General features: G+C 35.9%; 1 protein-coding gene across 2 annotated transcripts in view; it reads right to left on the bottom strand.

Annotated features, from left to right (window-relative positions):
- Positions 1 to 11,967, bottom strand: part of LOC135671811 (GBF-interacting protein 1-like) — a 37,990-nt gene extending 26,023 nt beyond the window's left edge. The window contains exons 1-6 of one of the 2 annotated variants that reach the window (XM_065180039.1): positions 11,586 to 11,967; positions 10,503 to 10,546; positions 9,446 to 9,551; positions 8,809 to 8,938; positions 7,016 to 7,578; positions 3,429 to 3,819 (exon numbers count right to left, since the gene is read on the bottom strand). In XM_065180039.1, the coding sequence (XP_065036111.1) occupies positions 3,429 to 3,819; positions 7,016 to 7,578; positions 8,809 to 8,938; positions 9,446 to 9,551; positions 10,503 to 10,546; positions 11,586 to 11,748 (1,397 nt within the window). In that variant the 5' untranslated portion in view covers positions 11,749 to 11,967. The remainder of the gene's footprint in view (positions 1 to 3,428; positions 3,820 to 7,015; positions 7,579 to 8,808; positions 8,939 to 9,445; positions 9,552 to 10,502; positions 10,547 to 11,585) is intronic. The other variant, XM_065180047.1, reaches the window with a different exon arrangement.
- Positions 11,968 to 23,495: the final 11,528 nt, after the last annotated feature.

The following is a 23,495-nucleotide window of genomic DNA, read 5'->3' as shown; positions in this document are numbered from 1 at the left end:
GACTTCTAGTGGGGATCAGGATCCAATCAGCGTCTTAGTGTAACCTCGAGGGACTCGACCAATCACACTAAGCCTAAAAGGTAGGCAACTCTTACCGATCACAACTCCTTGTGATTCCCGTCCTGTTCGGCCTCCGAATCACCATGGCCTCGAGGGACTCGACCAACCATGATGCTCGGTTAAGTCAACACCTTCGTTACAAGATGAGTCTGATTTGATGATATACCCTCGAGGGACTCGACCAAGCATACCATGTCCTCAGGTCACCGGTGACATCTCTATGTCGTAAGCAAGATAGCGAATCGCGATATAGGTGAGTCTCGAGGGACTCGACCAACTCAACCTACACCGGGATTCGGTTCCTACTCATAACGATGGAAGGCCACGTGGGTCAATCTAATTGCCTCACGTTTACCGACTTAATATTATCGAGAGATGTTTCTATAATTTGGTCTCCTAATATGACATGTCACACATATACATATTTAATATATATCTACATCGCATGCAAATATATATACATATCTAGTATGTGTATAATCAATCACATCAGATGATCATGGACCACAACCTAATATGATTAGGCCCGAGCCAGTAGGCCTAATCACTCACATCAAGATCTATGTGTGCAACGGTGCATCTCCATGCCCTGTGATCGTCCATCTCGTCCTCGTCGGTTTCGTCGACATCTTGATGCATCTCCATGCATCAGGATCGTTCGTCTCGTGGGTCCTGCTGTCGCATCCACGCTCCCGCTGCGCCTCCTCATGTGATTACAACTTAATCATAGGCACGCAGGCCCGACAATAAACGAGAAATATAATGGAGGTTCGCAGACCTCAATAATAATAATCACAAGTACACACATCACACGGTCCATGATCATCCGTCCACACATCATACATCACATGTATAAATAATCATCATCATGTAGGACTACTAGATAATAATAAAAAATAATAATCAACTAAATCTTTTAATTAATTAATATTTTTCTGAAATCAGGGACATATAGGGAATTTCTCAATTCCTAAGGGTATTTTCGTAATTTGGACAAAAGACAGAAACTGGAATTTCTCAAATTCCGAGGGGCAAAACTGTCTTTTTCCCAGAAAACCCTAATTCCCTCTTTCTGCTGCCGCTGCCGCCGCCGCCACCCTGCTGGCGGCGGCCTGTGCGGCGGGGCGAGGGCGCTGCCCTCGCCTGCAGACGGCACGCCCGCTGGCGGCGATGCCGCTGCGGGTGGGCGCCCCCTTCGGGCGCCGCTGCCTCCGCAGGCGGTGCTGTCCCGCCGGGCGGCCGCCCCTGTGGGGGGAGTTCCGCCCGCGGGAGCAGCGGCGGCAGACGCCGCTTCCTTTCGGCGGCAGGCGCCGCTGCCCTGCGGCGCCTCTGCCCGTGGGTTGCCAGCCCCGCCGGCGGCAAGCCTGCTGCAAGCAGGCCGCCGGCCGGCTGCTGCAGGCACAGCGCTTGCGCATGCGCCGGCGCTGTGCTGCCTGGCTGCGGCTGCGGCTGCCGCTGCAGGTGGCTGCAGGCATGCAGATCGAGGGCAGCAACTGTTGCTGCCCTTCCTCGCTTTTGCGTCAACGATTTTGACGTCAATTTTCTTCCTAAACACAATACACGCAGTTCAAAACCAATCATTCGCACGAACAACCTGGCTCTGATACCACTGTTGGGAAATCATTGGGGGGCGACATCATATGCGCAGCGGAAGAACAATAAAACAAAAATCCCCGATTCCCAAAAAGATGTTCGTCGTCGTGCGAAGATTGGTGCGCAAAAATCCGCAAAACACAAAACTGCGTATAAAGATTGTGTTACCTAGGGAGATCGTATATCCCTGTTTCCTCGCAGATCCTTAGGAGAGGGTGAAGGAGGTCAAGCGTCCTCCTCTCTAGCGGTGATCCACACAGCAGGGTTGCGACGACGCTCCTCAAAACTCCAGGCCTACTCTGAGGTGGAGAGGGAGAGGAGAATAGGAAGGGCAAGCAAAAACTCTAGCCTATGAGGCTGTGAATCCCTCCTATTTATAGAGATCCCGTGTCAAAACCCTAATGGGTCCTTTCCCTAGTGGGTATTGGATCTGCATCCAATAAGACAAGGGCTCCGTCGGATATCTCATATCCGAACCTCTACTCATCGCAATGCCTACCATATGTGTGTGACCCTCTAGGCCCAATATCGAGCTGGCCGTGAGTCATACCTGTCAGAACTCCTTCTAACTTAGTGAATTATTATCTCTGTAATAATTCACTCGACTCATCGACTACGGAAGTACTAGGCCACTACGCCGTAGTCCCCAGACGATACAGGGGAATCCAATCCATTGGACCTGTCTGTCCTCAGTTACCATGTACCTATAGTCCCTCATCCATCTAATATCCCAGAGACCGTATATCGAGCATGGTGCTGTCAGACCCATACGGTTTCTACTCGAGTCTCGCTCTAATCGGATTCTCCCGGAGAACTCTTTCTCTCTCAACCCGAATGACCCTGGCCAGGGATTTGTCTGAGCAAGAACACATAGGATATTCCTCTCATGACGCCGAGAGTGGATGATCCTCTGTCGACACTCAATAGCCCTCGTAAGGTCGACTACCACTCCCAATGACCAGCTGTACTAGATCTGAGAACAGTCAAACCTATAAGTCTGGTATCAAAGAGTGGAGCACTCATACAGGACATCCTTGGTGTCTCAAGTCTAAGGACCAGATACACCACTAGGACTATGGAATCGCTGTCTGACAATAAGGCATCATCAACCATCCAGCATTCCGTAAGCGGATCAATCAGTGAACTCATTCTACAATGAGCACCTGTACTGTATCCCTAGTGTCCCTACACGAGCAGCTATGAGACCAGCTGCATCCATCATATGGACGGGTATACAGCACACCAGTCTATCCGGTTATCACGATGTCCTTCTCGAGTAACCTATGACCGGGATTATTTAGGATATGTGTTTAAAGGTGAATCGATCTCATTATCGTGATCTCATCATGATCCGATTCCCATTGCACAAATCCAAGGACATCACAATATATATATGCACATATGCAATTGTTATAAAGTGATATACGCCAAAATATAATAAGCAAAAAGATTATATATCAAGTCACACGTGCCATCACTCACGTGATTGGCTTGCTGGGCACCTATGACTAGCAGAAACAACCACACAAACAAGAGCAAAATTGATCGTTGTAAAAGTTCAAAGCTTCCTCAACAGACATTAACATGCACATGCATATTATACCATATTGAATAAACTTGTTAGCCTTTTTTTACTGAAGTTATTTCATCTCATCAAATACAAAATGAGTTCATTATGTAAATGTGAATCATGATACCCTGATCTAAAATAACCAATAAGTAAAGCACATGTAAATGAAATTGTCAAACAACAATGCAACTAATGCGCCTGAGACCTTAAAGAAGGCTGCTCAGAAGTCTCTTTAACCTCCTGAGATGACTCAGAAGGTGGTGTATCAATCTTGTCTCTAGTAGGGCCATTAGCAAAAACCATATTCAACTCAAAATTTTCATCAAAGCTTCCAAAACTCAACCCATGTCTTTCAGACTCTGGGACTTGAAGATGGTTTGGAATTATGACATGTTGTCTGTCAGATAACTTCAGTTCGTCTAGCTTCTTTTCTAACTTCATGGTAGTTTCCTCTGAGGTCACAGAACATGATGCTGGTAACGATTGAGAAACAGCTTCAGCCATCACTAATATATCAGAAGTGTCAGTCATTTCAGATGCTTGGGCAGGATTCACTTGTACTGATTTTGGTTTCCACTCTTTATTAGGCACAGGTGCTGAATAAGAAAAAGTACTACTTAGTCAACTATTAAGTATAGCAAACTTATCAAAGAGTGGAAAAATGAATAATCAATAACTTAAATACATGTAATTTCAACACTCAAGATAAACTGTACACGGTTGACGTAATTACATATGAGAATTGATTTTAGGAGATCAACTACTAAAAATTACCAAACATTTGTGGACTACCTATAGGAATTGCACTGAGAACAAGGTTGACATACAACAAAAGATTGCTCATACATGCTATTGCAGCACTGATATTTGACACAATGTGTGTCAACTGCAAGAGCATCCAAATGCACCACTGGACTAAAAGTCTATGCAGTATGCACTATAAGCCAGCAAGTTTCCAACACAAGGTTATGCTACAATACCAAACCTTGCGTTAAAGTATAATATACTCTGAAACAGAGAGATAAGAGTAATGGAAGCCAACCTCAAATAATTAGCAAACTTCCACAGCTTTCTCTGTATTAGATGATTTCCCATCTACATAATTAGCAAACTTGCATCTTATCACATCTACAAATAAATTGATACACTCTAGCAACAAGGTATATGGGATGATAGAGAGAATGGATTTGAGATGTTAATTGGGCCAAAATTGCATACAGATCAAGTGACATCCAGCTTGAGTTCTTTATAAAACTAAAACATTTTAGTCAATTTCAAAGATAGGGCTGCTGATTTGACACAACACTAGAATGATTTGGGGATTATTTTCTCACTACAGCCTGCTTGGAATGAACAAAGCACTGTGATAAAAAATTCAAACAAAATCCAGGGAGGCATTAGATATATTGTTATCACTACTTTACTAAAATCAAATCATACCTGATGGGACCATATTATAGTGGATTATTCCCACAAAACAGGCACTTACAAGATATATTCATGTCTAATCTTTTTTTCTCATTACATGAGATGTTCTCAACTTAGTCCCTCCAGAAATAAAACCTAAAATAGCAGGTATCTTCTTTCTTTAAGGGTACAAGAGCTAAGTCATGAATCAAGTCACTTCAGGTCAAGTTCAATGAACTTATTGTTTATCTATCTTGTATTTAGAGTTCAGGCATACATTGGATTTAAAAAATTGGGTGAGTTTCACCGAAGGCTGTATCTGTCATACTGAACATAAATCCACCATAACAAAAGCTTGATTTCCCCCTTACAAAGTCCAAATATCAGTACAAATTTCATGTGTATTATAATAGAATGTTTATCATTTATGTATTGCACAACCAATTTACCCAAGCCATCTTAATCCAACCAATTATAACATGATTTACTTGATATGTACATAAAGAAGAACTTTGGGACCAAGAAGCAGGCTCTGTTTTATATCTAATCTAAAACCTGATTTTTGCAGATAGTTTAAGGTTCAATTTTTTCATCACTAGAGAATGGGCCAGTGTCATAGTGAGATTGCTTCTTTGTGATCTAAATGATCAGGACTAAAATCAGGGAAACAACATTGCTTTGTAGGAGTAAGGCTGCTACATTGACCTTCAACATACCATAGTAACGAGCCCTAAGCATCTTTCATTGTCATTGTTACAAAATCCAAATAGATCAATGCACTCAAAAATCTGATGGACCATGGTTTCAAGACCTGGCATCACACCATATGCTGCAATGTACCAATTTGTGTCAACTCTAGGCATGACTCGGAATACTGACATGAATAGAAGGCAAGAAACAAAGAAAAACATAGTGAGGAAAAAAATTGTTATCTTATCATTATCATCAACAAGAACAAGCCATAAATCCCATCTATTTGGGATCAACTATCCCACCACTGACCTCTTTTTAGGTCAATGTCACTAAGTCAAAAAGTCACCAAATTATTTCTTTTTCTTATTCGATCTTCCTCAAGCTAATATCTATCATCTCATTCTTGGCTAAAATCAAAAGTACACATACCCTTTTATCCGTGGCCTCTTCTCCGATAGGGAGCACCATAACGGGTATCAGTCTACAAAAAGTAGAATGCCAATATAAGCTAAACCCCTCCAGGTATAGTTACAACAAACATCTAAGACAAAGACTATCCGGTGAGTATGGCACATCATGACTTAAATCATGACCAAGTCCCAACTTAAAGAATGTGGTGTAAGTCATGGGACTGAGAGGGTTGTAGGATTGCAATGCACTTGGATACACGTCACCTCCACTGTTGACGACCCAAGTTGGGAGCTGAGTCACAACAAGCATTTCTCTTATCCAGTTAACATGTTTGTATCACTTGTTATGCAAGTTCAAGATAACAGCTTGGCTAATTAAACAATGTATAATATTCTTCGTTAAGACAGTTAAAATCTAAAAGTTACAAGCAGACAACCAATGTATTACAACTGATACAAAGAATGGTCAGCCATATCTTTCAGTTTCTATTTTGGGAGGTTACATGCGATTCAAGTAAATGAGATTTAGTTGGAAAGCTTTAAGAAATGCAAAAGTCATATGTTCTGGGGTAATCATACTGTTTGAACAGCAATAACTCAAAGATCCAGAAAGATGCATGAAATATTGGTCTCTCATTCATCTTCAAACACCGATAATTTTTTAAGCTCGGTGAGCAGAGAAATTTGATCGATTCAGGAATTGCAGCACGTTTTTAAACAAAAAATTGCATATTTTGGCAACTTCAATATATATTCAAAAATGGGCATTTAGGAGAATGGAAGTAATTAATTGGACTAATCAAAACCAAAAAAAGCGATTCAAGGGAGTTTATCATGCACAGGTGCCTGCTCATGAAAACAGAGAGATCCTATTAAAGCATTAACTTAATGCTGAATCAAAAATTTTGCCTTGAAACTAACAAAATTGCTACAGAGCAAACTAAATATTTATAGCATATAAATAAATAATTTAAGAACCATGGTCAAAGCAGGCTTAGGAAATTAGTTAACAACAAGATGTCATCTTTATTTTATCTCCTAAGAAACAAGCATGCTGTATATTTTACATAAACTGACAGATCAATTCGTCAGCATTAATTCAAAGGGGGGGTGGGAAGGAAATAATCCATCCTGGTATTATCACTTCATAAACTTCCACTGTCTGTAATAAATGGAGGGTCATGATAACAAAGCACCGCAACAATATTAGATATAGTCAATCGATCATTCATCACCCAGTACAAAAAGAAAAAGATGCTACAAAATAAATGTTACGTTCTACCTTTCTGTGAACCACTTAGATGAGGACGATTGTTGTAAGTAGAGGACTGTCTGCTGCTTATAACACTGGAGAAAGAAGATACAGATTTTTCTGAGAGTTCATTTGTTTTAGATCCTTGTGGTTTGATTTGTATCTTCTTTCCATGCGTATCGGCATTGCTCATGTCAGCAGAACCTTTTCCGCTGATATTTAAGAAATTCCGTCCAGAAATATCTCGAGATGCAGACTCATGGGTGGCTGTCTCAATAAGGGAGTGTTGAATCCCTGTTACTTGTTTGGTAGTTCCCAACTCAGCAGTGCTGCATGTAACAGGAGATGTCACTAGCTTAAGGTCTGAGATTGAAGTAGAGACTTCAAAAACAGGTGCTGCTGTCCTGTTTTCTGCACTGTGGTCTGAACCTAGTACAGATTGTCCAGATGCAGATCCATATATTACATCACTGGAATTTATCCCTGAAGTCCCACTCTTAGTAGTTACAGCACCAGAATTTTCTTCCCATGGGGCAATGCCACTAGCGCCAGAGACATGGGACCCCTGAGATGATAATGGATGATCTGTTTTGCTGGGACCATTGGCAACATCAGATGCAATTATTACAAACTATAGCTAGGTCAATAAACTAGGCAGTAATAGAAAGACATCTCACACTTAGAGAAAACAAATCATAACAGACAGCATCAGAATATATATATTATACTAGTGTTAAATCAGATAAAAATAAATGCTGGAATACAATAGTCTAACCAACAATTATATCTAGACATCAACTATAGTCTAACCAACAATTATATCTAGAAGCTGAGTTTGTGCTTCATTATCAACTGGAATACGATAGTTGAGCTTCATAAGGTAAAAGATGCATTAGTCTTAGAAATAGTTGCTACTGACGATTCATGAAATTTAGGAATAAATGATGTGTGTGTGTGCTTTCTCTGGTTTGTTCTTTTTTGGTTCACATAAACATGGTTCAAAAAGAAGGCAACCCACTGGACAAGTTTCCACTGATCTGCATACTGCATACTGCAGAAAGTTGATACATGAAATGTTATACCGGTAAGCAAAGAGACTATAAAAATGACTCAATCCCTTGACAACAAAATTGAAGAGTACCAATCTTATGGTGGCATCAAAGTTCATCCTCTCCAAATGAATGTGATCTGCTATTATCATCCACCCATGAGTTCTTAAACAGAGAACAAAAAAGGTTGCCTCGTTTAATGGTTATGTGTTCATCAGCATAAACTTGATCCAGTTGCTACATAAAAAGCTTTAACACATAAATTTCCCTCCTTCCCAACCCAAAAAAAAAAAGGCTCATTCTTAAGCAAAATGAAATTACTGATCTCAATCTAGTTGCTATTTCCTAAGTTGTACTTCAACAACATGTAGTCAAAATATAACCACCAAAAGCCAGGATGTGACCTTTTGACTACCAATATTATCTAGAAGTAAACATATGAAGGAAACAACGGTATCTCAGGATGTTCCCCCAATAACATACCAATGACAACTCACATAAACCATCAAGCAGATCATGTTGCTTGGATGTTAAGACAACATAAGACGCAATGAAGCACTGGAAACTATAACAAGAAAAAACAACCTGACTTAGCAGCAGCCTCTGATGGCACTGAAGTCCGAACGTCAGCACAATTAAGGCATAAATCCAAAGCACTATAAAACTTGATATATGTCTTCTTCAAATTGAGCATCAAGAAATAAAAACATGTTCCTAGTTTAACAATATTAGTATATTTACTTAAAGCCAACCTGAACAGACACAAATAAATACCTTGACGTGAACTTATTATTATCTGTGTCAAGGGAGGTGGTGGTGGATGAAAAGGATGTATTGGCTTTATCTGTACTTTGATTTAATCCATTCTCCTTCCCTGAAGTAACATTTCTTCCAGCAACATCATCTTGTAGCCAATGGAAATTATATGGTCAATATCCAATAATAAATATCCAACAAGTAGCAATAAAGCATGGCAACAGTAGCCAATATGTGTTTTTTGTGTCACAGAACACACCTTAGAAATACAACAAAACATGTTCTATAAAGTATTTCCAAAAGCATTTATGGAAGGTCTCCAAAGAGCAAAATGCAAAATATCACAGCATATGGAACAGAAAACTGAGTCCACACATCATAATATAGATGGCACAAATCTGATTTCTGATACAACTGACTTTGGGTAATTTAAGAAAGTTCTTATTGATGTATGTGTGAGATGTTCAAATTAGAAGAAAAAGCATCGATGTACATATGGTTAGCTAATAACCAAGTAATATCACGTAAAATACGAATGTTATGCAGTCAGATAAACAAAGAAAGGTCCAAGACCAAGAAGAGAAACATATAACTTCTTAGAGCAACTCATTAGCCACATAAAGTTTGAGTATTATATTACAAGAAAACTACATACCACTAGGCAGAGAGTGTGAAGAGTAGTTCAACTTTCCTCGACCTCCTCTACCTCCTCGTCCCTGCACACCTGGCCTCCACCTAGCATCATTAGGGTCTCTCACATTCTGTCGAGAATAGCAGAATATTCATTTGGTTAATCTCAAAATTGGAGAGTTTATAGAGGAAAATTGTTGATATTTGTTTATTTTAGGGGCAAAAATGTGAGATAAAGAAATGGAGATCTTGAATGATTTTTAGTATGTGGAGGATGCATGCGTGCAGCCATCATACAATAATTTAACTGAAAGAATAGGCTTTGGGCAGGTTAGAACAGGTTTCAACTAGTTAAGATCATTGTATTACAGACAAACTCAACCAGTTTCCATAATATTTTGTTCAAGACAAAGGAAGTCCATACATTTCGAGTTACGGGTCTGGTCTAAGACCAACCCAAAATGGTTCAGTTTCAACCATATCACCCAAAACTTGAAACCATCCAGTCTCCGGCTCTTATGAGATTATAACTTAAGAAAGTAATAGAGCAAGCAAATCCTTTTTGTCACTTCAATCACACTTATTGTGGGTTCAATTCTTTTCATAATAGTTCATTCTAGGCAGTGACAAGAACCAGCATGTTTATTTTTTTCTGGTGACTCCTATTTAACTTACATAGCAGCCATTTGACTTCGACAACTCTCCTATTTAAACTCTAAAGAATTTGGAGAAAACAAATCTGAATCATTAGATCAACACATTGTGCTAGAAACTAAATTTTGAAGAGAGAAGTGAAGAAGAAAAAGAAGAATTTAATCTAGAATTACGCAATTTATATAATATAAAGAAGACCTGGACCTTCACATGTCTCAATATAGATTCCAATAAGTCCCTTATGGGATTCAGACAGATGACAAAATGACATGTACTTTAATCAAATGCTTATATTAAAGTAAATGTCAATGACTTGTTTGATTCTGCAACTTTGTTAACACATATATCCCCAGACTTCGCATATTAATCACTTTCTTAGCATAAGCAAAGAATAAAAACAGACGTATTAAGACAATAAAAAAAATTACCTCCTTTCTCTTGTCACGCTTCCTTCTCACTTCATGAAAGGTGTCTACAACACAAAAACCAGATAGTAGTTATGACTAAGAAGGCAATTAAAACAATACAACATAAGCAAGTACGTTCCAAATTCAGGTATATACATACCAAGAAAGAGATTACAGAATATCCAACTGATAAATGAATATTGTTATTACTGACGAGACAAAGGAGTGAAAACATGGAAAAGAAGAGACATCATACTGGAAACCGTAGATGTTTCTAGACATATAAATATATTTATATATTATTATCTAAATTAAATTTTAGCAGAATATATGGTACGGAACATGGTAAAATGCCATCAAAATTCTTGGTTTTGTTAATATCTAAATATTGTAAATATGCCAACCATATTACCACTAGATATTCCAAAATAAATTATACATAGAACATGACGCTTAGTAAATTAGTTTCATATAATAGAAATACTCCCTTAGCAAGGTACAACTACAACCAAAATTTTACAAGCTACTCTACCGGGAAAGAACATGGAACTCAACGTCACTATGCCTCTCTAGATAACAAGAAAAGACGCCTAAGACCATCACTCCTCAAATACTTGTTGCTCCAGAATCATGAAAGACAAGTCCAACTAAATCACATGTGATTCCGAGATTATAAATAATTTTTGCTAGATATTGCAGTTATAGTATAAAGCGGATCATATAATTCAAATTAAAGGTGAAATCCAATCTAAGGGCACTGATGACCCAACTGTTCCTTCTGTTCCGGAAAAACTCATTTTAACTCCAACAACATACAGTTTAACGACTAGGCTACCCCAACCACCATCGATCCACCTAACCCAGAACAACAAAACGTACGAATCAATTTCGCCAGCCAGAAACTCCAAATCTCCTACCCAAGAAATCCAATGAGATGCGCAATAGTGCCAAAGGAGGATTAAAAAAATCGATACTCAAGAAACTCCACAGCGCCAAAACGCTGCGAGTCGATTCGCCCGAGAACAATGGCCGCCCATCAGAACCAAAAGCCGAACACCGGACCAAAGCGCACGGCAGACGAGGAAGGCAAAGGAGAGAGGATGCCTTGGAGCAGGAGCTTCTGGGCGGTCTCGTTGGGATCCATGCCGCAGTCCTTGAGCATTGCATAAATCTCCTCGTCGCTATGGTTGCCGGCGATCTCCTTGATGTTCTGAATCGTCCGTCGCACACCGGCAGGGATCGAAACCCTAGAACCGCCGCCGCTCATCTTCCAATCCGGGATAGACGGGAGAGAGGTAGGAGGAGGAGGAGGAGGAGGAGGTAATAGGAGTTAGAGAGAAAGAGAGCACAAAAGAAGGAGGAGACTTGAAGTCGTCTCGCCGCCTCTTTTCACTTGTATTCCCTTCTGCCCTCGTTTTGGTCTTTTACAACAGACAGCGTGTTTGTGAGAAGGGGGAACGATTTGATTTGGGGAATTCTCCCCAATTACGTACAAAGTTAAAGACGTTTGGGCAATTCTTCGCCTTGTAATGAAATGCCCAAAGTTAGGTTTTCGTTTTTCTCCTGATTACATTCTATTTTCTTTTCTATTTGGCATTTTGGCAAAGAATTCAACCAAAAAGGTTTTCCCAAATCAAGTCTCTGTCATTTCGTTTGTAGTGAGCCCCTTCCTTTATGAACTGATAAAAAAATATATCATTATTGTGAGGAAAAATATTATTTCGCATAAACTCAATTCGGTTTGGTTGGATCGATTTTTTAAGGATAATTTTTAAAAAAACTCTATTTTTGTGAAGGAACTCACTATTTAGAATCCCTTCTTATTATTCACAACTTTTTGCTATTTATATTTTTAAAAAATAATAACATAATATTTTACTATTTTTTATCTCTCTAGTTCTATTTTTGCTTTTTTTTTCCAACCTCGCCTGTGCATCTTACTACACAATTTAGAAAGGCACAAAATGATATTTTATAAGTTAATACAATTGACCTATAAGATAATATCTTTTAGGCTCATAAACATAATTTTAAAAATATTAAATCATTGTAATAAACATCAAAAACTATTTCTCATATTTCCTCTTTGATCTAAGCTCATCTAATTTCATTAGGTATCATTTTTTTATTAATTAAGAGGAGGGTGAGAAGGAGAATGGAGAAAAAATTGATTATAAGTATGGAGTGAAAATATTTTACTGAAAATTTAAAATTCTATTTATAAATATTCAAAATAGATAACTTAGGAATATTCAAAATTATGGATTGAAAGGATTGCGAATACTAATATCCTTTTTTTTTAAATTTATTTAGCACCCATTTTTTAAAAATTCTTACGAATTATTTTTTCTTTAAAATAATAATATTGCTCTTGGTAACCATTACCTCCGATCAATGTTGTTGTCCATCGCCTTCACGCAGTGTTGTTGCCTATCGTCCTCGCCTCTTCTCCTATTACCTTTTACTTTCAACCTCCCTCAGTTAGCGATGATGGTAAATGAGAGTGAGACTATGAAGAGGATCAATGTTAAATCCAAATGAATGAGCAGAGAGAACAACGAAGAGTATTGCATAGGCTATAGGAGAGTTAAGGAAAGAACGAACATGACGATCAAAGTCCACCAATAAGACAAGATATGATGAGAAGAGCATGAAGGCTAGAGAGAGGATTTGAAAGCGAGCTCGGGAGATGGCCTCCCACCACGATTGCATAGTGCTTGATGTGGGCACGTTGTTGCCTCCCCTGTTAGGGTTCGACATATGATTGGTTCTCTATAATATATGTAAGAATTTTTTAAAATGGATATGCTATACAGGAATTTATCTAAACTAGAGTTTTTTTCAAGAATTTATCCTTTTTTAAACTAAATTGATTATAGTATTTCATATAAAGTTTATAAAATTTATTATATGTACACATCTCTTTTCAAAAATCCATTGGAGTTTAATTTTATATTTTTTTAATGACTAAAGCAAAACATCTTGAAACATATTAATTATTGATGTCTGATCATCATTTCCAACTTGATGTTCATGATTTTCCTATATAAAAAATAAATAAATAAATAATTTCATCAATCATGCTATGTAGAAATCGTCTAACGATCTTGATATTATAAATATGATCTTTATTACTCCTAAAACACTTTTAGTAATTCTTATATTACAAACATTATATGCTAATGATACCCGTAAAATAATATTTGTTAATTGTACATAAGATCATGAAATAAAACATAATGTATAAAACATAGTCGGTGTATATATTCTACCAATTAGTCAATAAAAATAATTAGCATTGAACTATTGAACAATATATTCAAGATAGTGGGGAACATAGCTAAGAGTATTTTTATAATAGACTTTTAGACTGTCATTGTAATTGATATCGATTACAAGGAGCAGTTACGCACTTTACTCAATCTTGATTGTGATCATAAAGCACCTTGAAAATTTTGTTACAAATGGAATGATATCATTCGTGAGGTAATACGTACTTATATATATATTTGAGGGAGAGATTTTCCTCAATAATGCACTTAAAGTATTCAAATATGTGATTGATCCTTAAATCAAAGATTGATCGAGGATTAGAGCATATAAGGAATGTAAAATTATTATTTTATTTTTGTCTCTATCATAATCTCTTATCATGCCCCTACAAGATTAAGCTTTTATCAAGGATGTTAATCTTGAATCGATACAACTAAAATATCCTACAAGCGAGAGACTTTGTGAGAGAGTTTATTAGTTGATTAAAAGTATAAATGTGAAAAACTCGTAGTTGATGTCTAACAGTTTTATCTCTAACAAAATGAAAGTAGATAGGAATATATTTTTGTGAAAGTAGAACACTAGGTTAGAGCATAGGTAAGTGGCACCTATATTATCATAGTGTATTGTTGGAGTATATTGGGAGGTGATGCCAAGTTAGTGTAATAAATTGGTGATCGAGTTTAATTTTACAGTGGCAATACCTTAGTATTTAGCTTAAATAGTGGATCTTGCAATTGTATTTTGTTCTTAAAACTCTAATTGATTTGTTTGCTCCAAGAAAGATAATATAGGCTGATGTAGATATTTTATTATCAATGTTGCTAGTCATAGGTGTCTTGCAAGCTAATCACATAAGTGATGACATATGTGACATTATACATACTTCTTTTGCTTATTATTATTTATTTATTTTTTTATTTTATATTATCTGTTGCATATATTATGAAATCAATGGATATGTACAATGAGAATCAGATCATAATGAGATCGCGATAATGAGACTGATTCACCTTTAAACACAGACCTTAAAAATCTTGGTCATATGTTACTCGATAAGGATATCGAGATAACTAGATAGATTGGTGTATTATATACATGTCCATATGATGGATGCGACAAGTCTCATAGTTGCTCGTGTTGGACACCAAAGATACAGTATATATGCTTATTAGAGAATAGTTCACTAATTGATCTACTCATCGAATGCTAGATGGTTGATAATATCTCATTGTCAAACAATGATTCCGTCATCATAGTTGTGTATTTGGTATTCAGACTTGAGACACCAAGGATGTCTTGTATGAGTACTTCACTCTTTAATATCAGACTTATAAGTCTGGAAGCTTCAAATCTATTACAATCGGTTATTGGGAGTGGTAGCCAAACTTACAAAGATAATTAAGTATCGATAAATGATCATATGCTCTTAGGGTTATGAGATGAATATCTTGTGTTATTGCTCAGACAAGTCTGTATTTGGTATTCAGACTTGAGACACCAAGGATGTCTTGTATGAGTACTTCACTCTTTAATATCAGACTTATAAGTCTGGAAGTTTCAAATCTATTACAATCGGTTATTGGGAGTGGTAGCCAAACTTACAAAGATAATTAAGTATCGATAAATGATCATATGCTCTTAGGGTTATGAGATGAATATCTTGTGTTATTGCTCAGACAAATCCCTAACCAGGGTTATTCAGATTGAGAGAGAAACTTAGTTAGAAACCGTATGGGCCTGACAATACCATACCCGATATATGATCGTTAAGATATTAAATAGATGAGAGACTATAGATACATATTAACTAAGGACAAACATGTATAATAGATTGGATTCTCATGTATCGTATAGGGAATACGACGTAGTGGCCTAGTACGTCCGTAGTCGATGAGTCAAGTGAATTATTATAAGAGATGATAATTCACTGAGTTAGAAAAAGTTCTGATAGGTATGACTCATGATCAACTTGATATTGGGTATAGAGAGTCACACACATATAGTAGGTGTTATGATGAATAGAGGTTCGGATTTGAGATATCTGATGGAGCTCTCTTATGAGATATCCAATAAGCTCCTGAATTATTGTATCTTATGGATAAGATCTAATTAGAGCAAATGATAGATTATTAGATAGAAATCCGCTAATCCAAGAGATTTTGATAGTTGGATGGAGATCCAGTACCCAATAGGGCAAGATCCATTAAGGTTAAGTTGACAAAGACCTCTATAAATAGGAGAGAACCAAAAGGGCATAGGCTATACCTCTTTTTAGCTACAACCTTCTATTCTCCTCCCTCCATCTTCTCCTCAACCGACAGCCCCAGTTGGGGGCATATGGATACCAAGAAGGGTCGATCCTTCTTGATCATGTGATATGCATGGAGAGGAAGATCGTGCAGCGATTTGAGGAGCGTCTTCGTCACATCTACTATATGGATCACCACTAGAGATAAGGATATCTGACTTTCTTCATCCTCTCCTATAAATCTGTAAGTTTTTTAGGGATATACAATCTCCCTAGATAACACATCTTTTATATATGCGTAGTCTTCGATTTTGTGGGTTTTTGCGTACCAATCTTCGCATAATGATGATAAACCCTTTTATACGAGAAATCTATTTTTTTATTTTTTTATTCTTTCATTGCACATGTGATGCTACCCTATGTTTCTCAATAAGTGTTGCCTGTCCAATCAACATTGACAAAGACATGGAGATAAAGTGATGAGTGTTTATAAAGAAGAAGTTCATAATTAAGTATCCCTTAAAGATATTCCAAGACAGACATATTTTAGTATAGACCAATGTGTAAGGGAGGGTAAATGCATGAATTATAATAATTTCTTGAGTTTAAATAAAATATTAGAATATATAAAAGATAAATACACTAAAGAACCAATTATTTGTTAGTACTATATGAGATTCATAGTAGGGTTACCATTATATAATTTAAATGACTCAATGGTAGAGAGTAGGGTAGCGACTTCTATAGCATTCGGTATATTCGTCTTCCATAATAGATCTTAAATGTGCTTCTTTTAAGATAGAACAAAACCTTAAAAGTTGTTTCCACTCGCAGAAAATAGTTCAAGGTTTCTAATTTTTTACGAAGAATCGTTCTATTAATTGCTTAAAGAACTACTTGATTTCCATGAAATTATTGTTTATAATAATAATGTCATTAATATAAACTAGTAGATATATATATATATATATATATATATTCATTTATTGATGTAGGAATAAAAATGTGATATACCAAACTCTTAGAGCTTGATGAAGTTCATAAATAGCTTTTTGTAATTTACAAACATAGTTTAGATATTAAAGGTGGATGAAACCAGAGGGTTACTACATAAAGATATCTTCAATTAAAGTCCCTTATAATAAAGTATTATTGATATCTACTTAGCATACATGATAACCTTGAGTAATAACCAAGCTTATGATAAGTTGAATTATTGTTCGTTTAGCAACTAGGTTGAAAGTTTTTATAAAATCAATACATAGTCATTAGTAAAACCCTTTAGCTATTAAACACGTTTTTTATTTAGCAATGGATCCATCTGGGTTTTGCTTAATTTGAAAGATCTATTTACACCTAATGATATTTTATGCATCACAATGACTTAACTCTACGTGACTTAAAAGTTAGAAGGGAGTAACAAGAAACTAGTTGTTGTTGAATGACTAATGATGGATGACTAAGGCGATAATGTCACGTATTGATTAAAGCAGTAACTAAAGCAAGAGTGATTGATTGGGTGATTTGTAAAATTGACGACTTCTTGTAAATGTATTTATTCTATCCTCGGACTAAGGATATCATTATGCTTAGATCTTTTACAAGAAACGAGTTAGAAAAAAACTCAATAGAGATATTATTTTATTTGTAGAATTGAGAAATAAAAATAAAATTTATTTTGATGTGAGATGCATATAAAATATCATTTGAGTGTAAAAGTATTTGTGTGTGAATTAAATATTATGGAACCAATGTGAGTGATATGATTCCATTATCATCACAAAAAATGATATCTTTATTGCCTCTATGATCGATATAAATGAACAAATTTTATAGGTTAAAAGTGATATGATGAGAAGCACCGGAGTTAATAATCTAATTGCTTATATGAGCAATCGTAGTAGTTATGATATTTGCTTAAGAGCAGTTGAGTGTAGCATTATACTTAAGTTAAGATCGATAAACTTCTAGTATTTATCCAATTTTGTTACAGAGCTAGCAGATGACTTTTTGTTGACTGTTATTATTGAAAATCAAAACTGCTAATAGTTGTAATGATTATTATTAAAGTTATTTCCTGAGTTGTTTGGGTTAAAATTATCACTATGGTTGAAGAGTTGATGGTATAATGGTGGATGATGACTCTATGTGTTACCCATGTATCTATGAGATATCTTGTTTAGTCCCTTATTTAAGTTTTTATTACTTTGATCATTCTTTGTTTTGGATTTTTGATTAAATTGAGCTATGATAGTTGGTCTTGTCTTCCCCGTTTCTCAATACATTTAGTAATCAATTAACTTGTTATATAATTCTTCAAATGATATTGGTAAGTCACGTAATTGAGTTACGGTTATTAATTCCTTATATTAATCTTTTAAGCCATTAAGAGTATGAACAATGACCTTTCTATCACTTAAAAGATGACATATTAATATCAAATCATCTATAATAATTTGTATATTTTATATATAATTAGCAATAATATTTTCTTCTTATATTATTTTCATCAGAGTAGATAAAATACTAAGCATGCAAGTACAAGAATGATTAGTAATGGTGGTTTGTAACTTGGACCAAGCTTCTACTACAGTGTAAGAGATTAGTGGTGCTATAGAGCCAACAAATTGAGGCATGAATGACTTGTAGAATAAGATGATTATTTCGTATCTATAATTTATAATCAGGATTTACCATTGGGATGAGTTCTTCTTATATTTAGATTTTTTTATGAATAATTAAGAGAGTCATCGATATAGTATAATAACCATATCTAAAGAGAAGATTGATGAATTGTGCTCATTAAAATACACAATTGCCACGTTCAGAGAGCTTGAAGGGGATTAAAGTTTTTACATTGATAGATATTACTATGTAAGTTGACATAAACTATTACTTTTAAATAAAATAATAATTGAAACATCATATATAAAAGAGGAAGATAAGAAGATATTGTGATCAATAAGAAAAATTTAAAACCAACTGATTATCTGGATGCATAGATGATAGAGATCTGATCTATTGGATGAGATTAAATCTAAGAAGTGCAAATGAGGGATTTGATCTGATGGAGGAGATCAAATTTGAGAAGTACCCAAGTGAGGATTTAAACTGATAAAATATGTGAAACTGGGATATGTAGAAGGAGGCGATCTCTTTCTTTCCCTCATGAGTTCTTCTCTCGATCACGAGAGCTGATGGCACTATTGGAAGAATGGTGGAAGGCAGTGAACTATTGCCGAAAGGTTGATTGTAGATTCAATGCACCAATGAGTTCTGTGGTTGATAGGTGGTAGCGTAGGAGCAGAAGGAACGTCGACAAAGCATAATTAAACAGTAATGAAGGATCATTGGAGAAACAAGTCAATCAGTAGAGGAGGTTGATTAGATCAGTAAGATTGAGTAAATATACTATAGAACAGATCACACTAGGAGATCTATAGGGAGAAGTCACGCTTCTTCGTTTTTTATTTAACACTAGAATTTGAAAGCAAAAAGTAGAAATCGAGAGTTGTAAAATAGTAACAAGGAGAGTGAGGCAAAGTGTGCCTTGCTTGAAGCAAGAGGGCTTTGATAACATAAAGAATTTGAAAATTTTATCATGAAAGAGATGATATTATTCATTAAGGTAATTGGTATTTATATAAGTTTTGAGAGAGATATTTTTCTCAACATATACTCAAATCATACATTCAAATCATATACTTAAATCAGTGATTGATCCTTAAATCATAGATTGATTGATGAATAGAACATGTAAGAAATACAAAGTTATCATTCTATATTTGTCTCTATTATGATTTTCTATCGCACCTAGCTCGATATTGTAATAATGATTTAGCTAATTAAGTCACATGACATCAAGATGTCACCCTATGTAACACAAAGGCATTGGACACATGTCGTATGCATGGCTTTTGGGTGTTCAATACATGTCAACCTACGTGGCACTAAGTTGTCAATCACCCAGCATTATTATGTTGTCTATATAGTGATGAGATGTTGGTCGCATTCTCATTTTCATATCACATGCCTCACCACTTTTTGGCTTGTTGAGTATAATGAGAGAGGATCATTGAAATAACTTAGCTTATTCCATCGATATTAAGATAAATTGTTCAGAGTTATCAAGAGATAATACGTTCAGTTGTGTATCATTGAAATACGCTTTAAACCAACTTGGTTGTATGTCATTGGAATGTGTTTTAGGCTGATTCAACTATGCATTATTGAAATATACTTTAGGTTGATTTGATCATGCACCATTAGAATCAGGCTATCTTAAAAACTTAGCCTCTTCTACATGCATGTGTCATTTTTGTCCCAAACTTCGACGAGTGCATTGTTTTAGCAATTCGTTGAATTTGGCTAGATTTGGTTTGTGAAATTCTATAATGATGGCCTGACATTATGTTCGTATGATTTTTTATAATGCATCCATGTGGTGTTTCACTATGTCATCGAGGATTTAGAAGATCATCATGATTGCTTTTGTATCACTCTTGAGCAATTGAGTAATAACGATACATTACATCATCTATTAATTGAACCATTGGACGATTAGCTAACCGGAAGACCAAGGGTCATTTGACTCCTATAAACAATAGACCACTTTTGTTTGTTCTGCTCATGCTTTCAAAGAATTTTGGAGCATTTGATAGATTTGAAACATTCGGCACTCAGAGAGCTCCAGACTTTTCCATACTCCATTTTTACAAAAGGTTGAGATAATTTCCTCTTCCAATCTAACTCTTCCTCCCATGTATGGGGCTTTGATGATTTGTTGATTTTGACCATGATTAGTGTTAGCAAAAATAACTTTCTCCTTTAGTTAAGGGGTTAAAGTGTCTATGTCAAGGGAGACCACCACCTCTTCCTAGACAAGTCCTCATATAGTGAGGTCTCACGGTCTACGATGAGATTTTTTGACTTCGACTATCAGATCTTTACTTATGCCCTTAGCATTTTAGGAAAGCCTTCAATATCTTGATCGAGCTTTAGTTAATTGCTCCTCAGCTAGGTAATTCACTATATGTGTTGCATCGTTACTTTTACGCCTCTATTGATGCCCTAGAGGTATGACTCAAATTCCCCTCCATTTCCTTGCTAAAGTTTTCAATAATTAAAAATTATCTCCTTCACTGATGATGATGATGAACTCCTAATACTATCTTTTTTTTCTTTTTTTTTGTCGAGGAATGTTGAAAGCTTGATATTACCCCATTGCTGATCTAGTTGCATGTATGCTTTAATGTGTGCCTCAAGAATTCAGCTTATTTCCTCTCTATTTGATCTTGCTACAAAGTCAACCAAGCTTCTTCATCTAACAAATGATAAAAAAAAGATATTTTTTGTTTCTTCGTAGAGGGGTTGGCCAGTCAACCTCACTTGAGCCATTCAGAAGCTATATAACATCATCCCAAAATTATATGGGTTAGAAAAATAGCAACATTGCCAACTTACTCTCATCCTGTCCAAATCCACTATCACACTATACATGAACAAGAAGTGGTTCGTGAACTATGTCTTAGTCTTATAGATTGAGGTCATTGTCCGAAAACTCAACTTTGTGCCATTTCATTTTTATCTTTATAGATTTGACTAATTTTATTTTCACACCAACATAGACATTTATACGAAGCTCTTTCGGGCTATCAAGAGGACACAACAAAGTGGGAGTCGATATAGGAATAACCTCCGCTAGAGAGTTAAGAGCCTCCCTAAACATCACTCACTGAGACTCGATTAGGCAAGCATCCTGCGAGATCTCCACCTCTGTTATCGAGTCAGCTTGAGAGGGGAGGACGACTCGTCATCATCCTCATGACAACTCGAGTCCTACCAAGCTAGGGGCTGAGCTTCGTGGATGGTGAGAGAATATAAGGTTAATGTGCTTCTCATGGTTCATTGATCGAAGAAGATTAGGACTTCACTATGAGGCTTGGGGCTAGAGTAGAGTGGAGGATTATGATTAGAGAAATATGGAATAGATGAAGTGTACAATCATTGTTGTGCCATTTAGGCTAGTCAAGAAAGGAAGAGGGCCATATTCTAAACTATCCCTACCAAGACTTACACCTAATGAGTTAGATAATTGAATGTCTCTATGGGAACAGTTATGGTGGGAGCTAGTGGGACTAGTTGTTAAACGAGTGGTGGTATGTTAACTGGTTGATCTAGAAATATACGACAAAAGTTTAAAGATTTGAGAATATAGAAGGTAGGATTTAATGTGAGCCTAACATTCAAGCCAGAAATGCTTAAGCTCGGGAGGGTTAGACCAGGGAGGTTTGAAACTATACAGTTTGATCATGGTAAGTTTAAATCCTCTTGATTTACCTAATAAAAATCGATAAAATTTGTTTCATTGAGAAAGCCCTCGTTATAGCACCAAGCTATTAAGTTATTTTTTAATTATTATTTTTTAATTTTTTGAGTTGGAAGTCAATTTGATCTGTTCATCCAACTCTAAAGATCTGAATCCTATAAAATTAAGTTAAAACATTTTTGACAAATACCTATTTGATATTTTAGTTAATAATTAGGATAATTTAGGAAGAACTCTAAAGTTGTATTCAATAGAGTAGCAAACATACTTTCGTTATTTTTTTTTTATGATGGATTATTTTGACCATTACTCCCATTAGAGAAACAGTTGCACGTTTTACTCGATAGGCAATCGTGTCATATCGAGCTCGATTATTTGATAACAAATTTACTAATTAACTCAATACAGAATATATATATATATATATATATATATATATATAAGTCAAATTCGTGCGCTTTACTTAATTTTATGCATCATTCTATCCAACTAAATCATAGTTAATAATTACATGTGAATAAATTAATATCTAAGCAATCATAAAAAATTATCATTTAAATTGAAATAAAATCCTATGAATTTGATAGGTTACAAGATATAGGGATGCTATGAATTTTTTGAAATATTAATGATATGAGTTTTATTAAGCAACAAAGATATCAAATAAATATTTGAATACATAAAGGAAGAAAAATATGAAGAACCAACCATCTTTAACTCCCTCACGGTCGACCTAAGATGGGCAGGGAGAAATATCTGTTTTGGTACGTAGTTATATTTCATTTTAACTTTTATATTAACTGAAAATTAAATTATTTATTCTTTATTCAAATAATTTTAAACTAATAATTATTTAATGATTTATAAGATGTATTTCATATCACACTATAAGAATTTAGGAAGTAATTAATCTTTTGTAGTATGAGTACATCTCCGTTTCAATTGTGTTAGGAAAATAATTAAAGAGGATTACGGATGGATTCTCCACAGGTAATGGAAATCGGTCCGCTTAATTTGGGAGGCCCAATTAGCCCCTTTGTTGTCCGAGTTCGTTCCAGATCAGTATTCAACGGCTCAGATCCATTGGCTGCGGGATCCGAGGGGAGGAATAGGTCACCTGGTTATCACGTGACATCCCGGTCTATTAGAGCCACGGGAAGCG

This window comes from Musa acuminata, chromosome BXJ1-1, assembly GCF_036884655.1.
Source record: "Musa acuminata AAA Group cultivar baxijiao chromosome BXJ1-1, Cavendish_Baxijiao_AAA, whole genome shotgun sequence".
Lineage (NCBI taxonomy): Eukaryota > Viridiplantae > Streptophyta > Magnoliopsida > Zingiberales > Musaceae > Musa > Musa acuminata.
Note: the sequence above shows the minus strand (reverse complement) of the source record. Positions and strands in the feature narration are given on the sequence as shown.